The sequence below is a fragment of the Entelurus aequoreus genome, linkage group LG12 (genome assembly GCF_033978785.1).
Source record: "Entelurus aequoreus isolate RoL-2023_Sb linkage group LG12, RoL_Eaeq_v1.1, whole genome shotgun sequence".
NCBI lineage: Eukaryota > Metazoa > Chordata > Actinopteri > Syngnathiformes > Syngnathidae > Entelurus > Entelurus aequoreus.
In genome coordinates, this window is record NC_084742.1 from 56,996,886 (window position 1) to 57,007,298 (window position 10,413).

At 47.5% G+C, this 10,413-nt stretch overlaps 1 protein-coding gene across 1 annotated transcript in view; it reads left to right on the forward strand.

Annotated features, from left to right (window-relative positions):
* The window catches only part of LOC133662365 (uncharacterized), a 149,611-nt gene that overhangs the window by 18,415 nt on the left and 120,783 nt on the right, over window positions 1-10,413 (forward strand). The window contains exon 4 of the mRNA XM_062066295.1: window positions 8,876-9,050. Coding sequence (XP_061922279.1) covers window positions 8,976-9,050 — 75 coding nt within the window. The 5' untranslated portion in view covers window positions 8,876-8,975. The remainder of the gene's footprint in view (window positions 1-8,875; window positions 9,051-10,413) is intronic.

Consider the following 10,413-nt stretch of genomic DNA (forward strand, 5'->3'; position numbering starts at 1 on the left):
GTGGTGGAGGGGGGTGTTGCCATGGCTGGGGGGGAGGTGCGTTGAGGGGAAAGGGGGTGGCTGCGATGGGGAGTGAGGGGTGGAGAGGACACGGGCTGGTTGAACCGGTTGAAGAAGTTATTCATCTCATTGGCCCTCTCTATTGTCCCCCCAACAGCTCTGGTCTTTGCCTTGTGGCCTGTGATGGTTTTCACACCTTCCCAGACCTCCCTCATGTTGTTCTGCTGCAGCTTCTGCTCCAGCTTCTTCCTGTAGCTGTCCTTAGCTTCCCTCACGCGTTGTTTCACCTCCCGCTGTGCTGCTCTCATTGCCTCCCTGTCTCCACTCCTGAAGGCAGGAAAAAAAATGTTATGTTATATAAATACATATACATATATAAGTATGTACATATATATATATATATATATATATATATATATATATATATATATATATATATATATATATATATATATCTACAACATACATTTAACAAGTAACTATGAATGTGACACAACAGCGTGTATACATAGTATACATATACATACACATACAAACCTACTGACTCTTAGTGCAGTTCACTATATCCTGTGAACAATATATTTTTGTACATTCTTTTAAAAACATTGATGCTTGGACTTTGCTTATGTACTTCGCTCAGATTGTTCCACAACTTGACGCCTGTGATGGAAATGCAAAAACTTTTCATGGTGGAATTTCTCATCTGAATTTTAAAATTGAGTTCTCCCCTCAAACTATGCCCCCCCTCACGTTCACTAAACATGTTTTGAATGTTCAGTGGTAACAAATGGTTCCTAGCCCTGTACATAGTTATTGCTGTTTGATATGAGACGATGTCGGTGAATTTTAATAATTTAGACTGTAGAAATAGTGGATTGGTGTGTTCCAGATAGCCGACCTTGTGAATGATCCTTACTGCTCTTTTTTGTAAAATGATTAGTGACTGTAACAAACTTTTGTAATTGTTACCCCAGACTTCAGTACAGTAGTTTAAGTATGGCAAGACTAAAGAACAGTAGAGAGTGTGGAGTGACTTATGATCCAGAACCTGCTTTGCTTTGTTTATGACTGCTATACTTCTTGCTACTTTGTATTTTACACGTGTAATATGTGCTTTCCAGCTGAGCTTGTCGTCAATTGTTACACCAACGAATTTGATTTTGTGCACTTGCTCAATAGCCACCCCATCAATTTCTATCTTTAACTGTGTGTTTAACCTGAACCTGCCAAAGAACATAAACTTGGTCTTGCTCACATTCAAAGATAATTTGTTCCAGTCAAACCATAATTTCAGTTTATACAACTCTTCATTTATGTTCTTTTGTAATGTATCTAGATCATCACCAGAGCAAAATACATTCGTGTCATCTGTGAAAAGTACCGTAGACAGCAACTAGGATACTTGGCAAATATCTAACATAATAGTGAGAGTCCAGTCCATAGTGGATCTAACATAATAGTGAGAGTCCAGTCCATAGTGGGGCCACAATCTTTTGTTACATTTATTATCACCTTTTTGGGGCCTTTGTGCTGTAACTTAATTTTCATTTTGCAGTCAATAAAAAAAAACTAGCCAAATAACAAAATTTATCACGGTTATGGTTTGAGTAGGAAGAAGCAGAGCTTATTTGATCCTCCCTCTTTTCCGCTTCAAAGCAACGGCGAACACATTTGTTCACTTCCTGTTCTCATTTTGTGACTTGAATCAGTCTCTTCAATAAGTAGTGAAATAAGTTTTGAGTCACATAAAGAGATGATTATTAATATCTCATTTTTATTAAGGTTCAAGATGTTTATCAGGATTCGTCTTCCTTGTTACGTTGTGAATACTTTGTGTTTTGTGTTTCCATTCCATAATGTAACTGATACGCTAAAGATTTTAAGTGTTGCACGTGCATACAAATGTTTTAAATTACATTTTCCTCTCAGGTTATATTGTTCCTCTTTTGTTGAGAAGAATTGTTGTACGTTCTTGGCTAGCAGGTTATAGTTTGCTTTGTACATAATTTTAGCTGTTTGCAAATGCACCGAATCATTGAGTTTCAATAGTTTTGATTCAATGAATAAAGGGTTTGTATGTTCTCTATATCCAACATTATGTATTATTCTAACTAAGTGTTTCTTAACCATATTTGGCCGCCAAATATGTGTTTCTCAACCGTGGGCCGTATTACTCAGATGCAATACACTTTTCCACCACTGGTGGCAGTTATGACAATATCGAACAAACAGAAGAAGTCTGGAGCTAAATTCATAGAGAAGTTTCTTAAAGGCCTACTGAAATGAATTTTTTAAATTTAAACGGGGATAGCAGATCCATTCTATGTGTCATACTTGATCATTTTGCGATATTACCATATTTTTGCTGAAAGGATTTAGTATAGAACAACGTCGATAAAGTTCGCAACTTTTGGTCTCTGATAAAAAAAAACCTTGCCCCTACCGGAAGTAGCGTGACGTTGTCAGTTGTTCACTCCCTCATATTTTCCTATTGTTTTCAACGCAGCTAGAGCTATTCGGACCATTACCCCATTAATTTGAGCGAGGATGAAAGATTTGTGGACGAGGAACGTTAGAGTGACGGACTAGAATGCAGTGAAATACATATTTTTTTTCGCTCTGACCGTAACTTAGGTACAAGCTGGCTCATTGGATTCCACACTCTCTCCTTTTTCTATTGTGGATCACGGATTTGTATTTCAAACCACCTCGGATACTATATCCTCTTGAAAATGGGAGTCGAGAACGCGAAATGGACATTCAGTGCCTTCTATCTCCACGACAATACATCGACGAAGCTCATGCTAATTAGCATGAGCTAACGTGATAGCATCTGTCTCAAATGCAGATAGAAACAAAATAAATAAATCCCTGACTGGAAGGATAGACAGAAGATCAACAATACTATTAAACCATGTACATGTAACTACACGGTTAATAGATCTCAGCCTGGCAAAGCTTAACAATGCTGTTGCTAACGACGCTAAGGCTGACTTAGCAACTTAGCAACCGGACCTCACAGAGTTATGATAAAAACATTAGCGCTCCACCTACGCCAGCCAGCCCTCATCTGCCCAGCTCATCAACACCCCTGCTCACCTGCGTTCCAGCGATCGACAGCGCGACGAAGGACTTCACCCGATCATCCGTGCGGTGGCCGGTTAGCATCGGCTAGCGCGTCTGCTATCCAAGTGAGTAATCCTTGTTGTGTTGCTACAGCCAGCCGCTATACACCGTGACCGATCCCACCTACAACGTTCTTCTTTGCAGCCTCCATTGTTCATTAAACAAATTGCAAAAGATTCACCAACACAGATGTCCAGAATACTGTGGAATTATGAAATGAAAACAGAGCTTTTTTGTATTGTATTCAATGGGGAAGGCATACCTCTGTTCCCCGGGCTACGTCACGCGCATACGTCATCCTCCGAAGGCTTTTTCAACCGGAAGTGTGGCGGGAAATTTAAAATTGCACTTTATAAGTTAACCCGGCCGTATTGGCATGTGTTGCAATGTTAAGATTTCATCATTGATATATAAACTATCAGACTGCGTGGTCGCTAGTAGTGGCTTTCAGTAGGCCTTTAAGCGCCAAAAAAATATGACCAAAGTGAAGCTGTATTTTTATTTGTACTTGAATTTTACTGACAATTTAGTTGATAAACATATTTTGTGTTTATTTATTTTAGCACAACATAATGTATGCACATTTATTTTTGTCAGTTATTTGAGTCCGTTCTTTTGCAGTATATTTACTTAGTATTTATTTTTCTAATCAGCCTGACCTAAGCCTTAGGTTGGTTGTAAAAAAATTATAATTTTTGTGATTAACACATGCTTTCATATAATTTGACATTTATTGTAAACTGCAAGTAGGTTGGATATTATAAAAATATGATTAATATCAAGAGTAAGATTACTAATTCAGTGTAGATATTTGAGTGGGCCCCTCGGTCTCTCTTTTCTGGGAAAAGTTGGGCCCTGTGGTCAAAAAGGTTAAGAATCCCTGTTCTAACTGATCTCTGTTGTAGCATAGTTAGTGAATGAGTGTACTTTTGTAGTTATTCCCATATTTCTGCACAATAACTCATATGTTAACACTAGTGAGCAGTAGAGAACATGAAGTGATTTTTGGTCCAGAACATATTTTGATTTATTCATTGTTGAAATATTTCTTACCACTTTATGTTGTATATTTTTTATATGACGTTTTCAGTTCATTTTATCATCTATTATTGAACAAGACACAGTCGTGTCGTCTGCAAATAAAACTAACTTTAAGTCCTTTATAACTTCACAAATCTTCTCTTTTATATACAGATTGAACAATTTTGGTCCCAGTATTGTTCCCTGGGGTACGCCAAAAGATATACACATCATCATCATCACCAATAATTTGTTGATTAATTTAGATAAATTACTACTAAGAAACAGTCCAACCCTTAATTTATTCAATCAAAAATAATAAATATAATACCAAGAAAATATTGAAATTTGATGATTTAGTTTGTATCACCAGAAATTATTCCCGGGCGCGGCCACCGCTGCTGCTCACTGCACCCCTCACCTCCCAGGGGGTGATCAAGGGTGATGGGCCAAATGCAGAGAATAATTTCGCCACACCTAGTGTGTGTGTGACAATCATTGGTACTTTAACTTAACTTTAATCTATTTATCCTTTAAACAAAAAAATGCTTGTCCCTTTGATGAGGTGTGGGGTGTCAAACTTGTTTTCATTGAGGGCCACATCACAGTTATGGCTGTCCTCAGAGGGCCGCATGTAACGGCAAATAATATCTGAATTATCCTGTGCATTTGAGGACAATATATATGTGGAGGGGGGCGTGGCCTGCAAGCCTGCCGCGGAACGGGGTGTGCAAGGATTGGCCTCGAAGACAGTGACAGGTGAGTGGATGGCCCAGGTGGGCCTTGTTATCTAATCACCTGTCGCCTTTATTAGCAGCAGCCGGGACAAGTAGTTGGAGTTGGAAGCTGGAGAGAGAGCGAGAGCGAGACGCCTGAAAGAGACTGCTGAAAAGCAATCCCAGACTGTTGTAATAAAAAAGATTGTATTCAAACTGTCTACCGGGCTCACGGAGGATCTTTCGGGCTCAGGAGAACCCTCACGGCAAAGAGACCTTTTACAGTGGCGCCGAACGTACCTGAGTGCCGAAAATGGAAGCCGACCCCCTGGCAGCAGTGGCACGGGCCCTCGCAGAGGTGACAGCGGCCAGTCAACAGCAGATACAGGCGCTCCAACTTCAGCTGGCCCAGCAGACCCAAGTCGTGCAGGCGATGGCGGACCGGGTTGTAGCGACACCGCCAACAGCGGCGGCTGTCCCCCGTCCCACGCATGGGGGACACCGAAGACCCCCAGGCGTTTATTGACTTTTTTGTGGCCACAGCGGAGGCATGCGCGTGGCCGGAAGAGGAGTGGGGGGTGCGTCTACTGCCGCTGCTGGCAGGGGAGGCGCAGTGGGCGGTGCTTAGCCTACCGGCGACCTCCCGCGTGCACTTCCCGGACCTCAGGAGGGCGGTGCTGGACCGGACCGGTTGCACTGCCGAGGACCATCGACGCCGGTCGGTGGTCCGGTCGGTGGCCAGCAGCTCCGGGACGCGGCGACACGTTTGCTGCAGCCAAGAGAGGGCGACGACCAGGTGATGGAGCGGCTGGTCACGGAGCAGTTCTTGGAGGCGATCCCAGCGCGGACGGTGGCCTGGGTCCGTTACCACTGGCCCCAAGACCTGGCCGCAGCAGTGACGCTCGCCGAGGACCACCTGGCGGTGCACCGCAAGGCGCGAAGGAAGACGACCGTGGAGGCAGCCGAGCGCCCAGCACCAGCACCGCGCAGACCGAGCGTGCAGCGCAACTCACTCTTTTTATTGTGCTTCCTGTGAATACAGTGCTTCCCGCGCAGACAACCCCTCAAACGCCTGGGCAGGTGTGCTGGAAACGTGGGCAGGCCGGTCACGTGCGTCAGGGACGTGAGGCAGGTGATCCGGATTGCCGGCTTTCCGGCGCCCTCCCCTGGCCCGGGTGAGATTAACTGTAAGGATACAAGGGAGTACACACCGGGCGATGGTGGATTCGGGCTGCGAGCAGTCCATGAACCACCAGAACCTGGTTCGACCCGGGGCTTTGAGGCAGGCAGCACGGGTGAAAATGAGATGTGTTCATGGGGATGTGCACGAATACCCTGTGGTGCCGGTAGAAATTCAATACGGCGGACAAAAGCATAGTGTCAAGGTTGCTGTAAGTGCGCACCTTACGCACCCCTTAATCCTGGGTACCAATTGGGCTGGGTTTAACAATTTAGTGACGCAGTGTGTGGGGATGCGTTCACGACCGGTGGGAAAGGGGAATATCTGCGCGGTTCTCAGCGGTGACGCGGGTTCATCCGACACCGCCGAGGGGGAACCGGCGGGGGCTTCGCGGGAAACTCCCCCGCCCCTCCACTGGCACCTTACGGAGGATTTCCCCCTCAAGCAGTCTCGGGATGACACTCTGCGCGCGGCCTGGGACCAGGTGATTTCCATCGATGGTCAGCTGGTGCGCCCGGGAACAGCGCGGGTATTCCCTCACATTTCAGTCATTAGCGATAGATTATACAGAGTGAGTCGTGACACTCAAACAGGAGAGGAGATCACCCAGTTGTTGGTGCCGAAACGTCGTCGGGAAATGGTTTTCGAAGGGGCCCATGTTCAACCCGTGGCCGGACACATGGAGTATGATAAAACACTCCACCGGGTAATGGTCCGTTTCTATTGGCCAGGCATCCGGGCCGACGTGCGCCGCTGGACTGGCAGCTAGCTGGTCAATTCAGCGGCCACCCCCAGGGCGCCTTTGCGCCCATTACCACTCATGGAGGTCCCGTTTGAGCGGATTGGCATGGACCTCGTCGGACCATTTCACCCGAGCACACGGGGATATCGTTTTGCGCTAGTCCTGGTGGATTACGCAACTCGTTACCCCGAAGCAGTGCCGCCGCGCTCCATCTCTGCAAAGAGTGTAGCGCAAGCGCTGTTTCAGGTCATCTCTCGAGTCGGAATCCCGAAAGAGATTCTGACTGACCAGGGCACATCCTTTATGTCACGCATGATAAAGGAGCTATATGGATTATTGGGGATCAAATCCATTCGGACCAGCGTCTACCACCTGCAGACCGACGGGTTGGTAGAGCGGCTGAATAGGACGTTGAAATCCATGATCCGTAAGTTTGTGCACGAGGCCAAACCAAATTGGCATAAATGGCTGGATCCCCTGCTGTTTGCAATGCGGGAGATTCCCCAAGCCTCCACGAGGTTTTCCCCGTGGAGGGGAATTATTATTCTGCAGGAAGCCGTGCGGGGTTTTGGACCTCATTAAGGAAAGCTGGGAGGAAGGTCCAAGCCCCAGCAAAAATGAAATACAATACGTTATGGACCTGAGAGCAAAACTCCACACGGTGGGTCACTTGTCACGCGAGAATTTTCTCCGGGCCCGGGAACGTCAGCAGCGCTTGTATAACAGGGGGACGCAGCTAAAGTAATTTTCACCGTGAGAGAAAGTGCTTGTATTACTCCCGACATCCAGCTCTAAATTACTTGCCAAGTGGCAAGGACCCTTTGTGGTCACACAGCGAGTGAGTGATGTGCACTATGAGGTCAGGCGACCGGACCGGGGCGGAGACACCCAAATTTACCACCTCAACCTCCTGAAAGCATGAAAAGAGGCAGAGCCTGTTTCCATGGTGGCGGCGGTCGAGGTGAAGGAGGAGCTCGGGCCGGAGATCCTGCGCTCCGCCCAGCCCTCTATTCTCCTCCGTGACATCAGTTCACGTTAGCACAGAGAGCGGATGTTGCCAGGCTGCAGCACCGCTTTTCTGATGTGTTCTGCCCCCGACCCGGCCGCACGAACCTCATCCATTATCATATTGAGACCAGTGTGACGGTGCGGTCTCGGCCCTATAGGCTGCCCGAACACAAACGCAAAGTGGTTTGGGAAGAATTAAAGTCTATGCTGGAGTTAGGGGTAATAGAAGAGTCACACAGTGCGTGGTGCAGACCCATCGTTCTGGTAAGGAAGAAGAATGGGTCTGTGCGGTTCTGTGTGGATTACCGCAAGGTAAATGAAGTGTCACGTTGTGACGCCTACCCAATGCCCCGGGTCGACGAGCTCCTGGATCGGCTAGGCACTGCTCGTTTTTTCACGACACTGGATTTGACAAAGGGCTACTGGCAGATTCCCTTGTCGTCAGAGTCCAAGGAAAAAACGTTATTTTCCACTACGGAAGGATTTTACCAATTTGTGACACTTCCGTTCGGCTTGTTCGGTGCGCCCGCCACGTTCCTCATCGACCGGGTGCTGCGCCCTCACGCTGCATACGCGGCCGCCTATCTGGATGAAGTCATCATCCAGAGTGGATGCTGGGAAGAACACATGCAGCGGGCGGTGCTTAGCCTACCGGCGGTCTCCCGCGTGCACTTCCCGGACCTGAGGAGGGCGGTGCTGGACCGGACCGGTTGCACCGCCGAGGACCACCGACGGCGGTTTCGGGCGCTGCGTCTGGGGACGGAGGACCGCTCGTTCGTGCTCGGGCAGCAGCTCCGGAATGCGGCAACACGTTGGCTGCAGCCAAGAGAGGGCGACGACCAGGTGATGGAGTGGCTGGTCACGGAGCAGTTCCTGGAGGCGATCCCAGCGCGGACGGCGGCCTGGGTCCGTTACCACCGGCCCCAAGACCTGGCCGCAGCAGTGACGCTCGCCAAGGACCACCTAGCGGTGCACCGCGAGACGACCGTGGAGGCGGCCGAGTGCCCAGCAACAGCACCACGCAGACCGAGCGCAGCGGGAGGAAGCCGCGCAACTAACTCTTTTTATTGTGCTTCCTTGCAGATCCCGGCTGCTGCGAATACAGTGCTTCCCGCTGGGAAGAACACATGCAGCGGGTGGGCGCAGCCGGGCGGCTTCCCGGCCTGAGTCTGGCAGTGGAGGTATGTGGAGGGGGGCGTGGCCTGCGGGCCTGCCGCGGAACGGGGTGTGCAAGGACCGGCCTCGAAGACAGCGACAGGTGAGTGGATGGCCCAGGTGGGGGAAGTTTTTAATAAATTATAAGTCACCCGTCGCCTTTATTAGCAGAAGCCGGGACGAGACAAGTAGTTGGAGTTGGGAGCTGGAGAGAGAGCGAGAGTGAGATGCCTAAAAGAGACTGCTGAAAAGCAATCCCAGACTGTTGTAATAAAAGATTGTACCGCATTTTCCGCACCATAAGCCGCACCTAAAAACCACAATTTTTCTCAAAAGCAGACAGTGCGGCTAATAACCCGGTGCGCCTTATATATGGATTAATATTCATATTTATTTTCATAAAGTTTAGGTCTCGCAACTACGGTAAACAGCCGCCATCTTTTTTCCCCATAAAAGAGGAAGCGCTTCTTCTTCTACGGTAAGCAACCGCCCCCATAGAAGAGGAAGCGCTTCTTCTTCTACTGTAAGCAACCGCCAAGGTGAGCACCCGCCCCCGTAGAAGAAGAAGCGCGCGGATATTACATTTCATTTCATTTGTGTGTTTCTGTAAAGACAACAAAATGTCTCCTACTAAGAGACACGCGTACAAGGTTCCACTGACTTTTGATATTCATGTGAACCGCACTGTGGATACAACGGGAACACGTACGGTGAATATTCGCACCACAGGGAATGAGAAGTCGTCCTACTGTGGTTCTAGCTTTCCATGCTAACGGCCAGAAACTTCCACCCACGGTGATATTCAAAAGGAAGACCTTGCCAAAAGAGAACTTTCCAGCCGGCGTCATCATAAAAGCTATCTCGAAGGGATGGATGGATGAAGAAAAGATGAGCGAGTGGTTGATAGACGTTTACGCGAAGACACCGGGTGACTTTTTTCACGCAGCGCCGTTCCTGTTGATCTACGACTGCATGCGCGTCCACATCATCGATGGTGTCAAAAAACAAGTGAAGCACACCGAAGAAGAATAATTCGAGGGATTTGTGGATGAGTAATAACTTCAGAAAGTGAGCTTTAAATGTTTATTTTGTGTGTTGTGTGACACTAACGTATGAGCAACGTTGAGTTATTGATGTTGCTATTGCTCTGCACTATTTTGAGTGTTACTATTTTTGTGATTGCACATTTGTACATTACATTTTGGGAGTGAACAGAGTTATTATAACGCTGGTTTGTAATATATTATTAAAGTTTGACTGACCTATCTGACTGTTTTGTTGACATTACCTTTAGCGTAGCGTAGGTGCGGCTAATAGCACGGGGCGGCTAATAGGTAAACAAAGTTTTGAAATATTCCGTTCATTAAACGTGCGGCTAATAACACGGGGCGCCTTATGGTGCGGAAAATACGGTATTTAAACTCTCTACCGGGCTCACGGAGGATATTTCGGGCTCAGGAGAACCC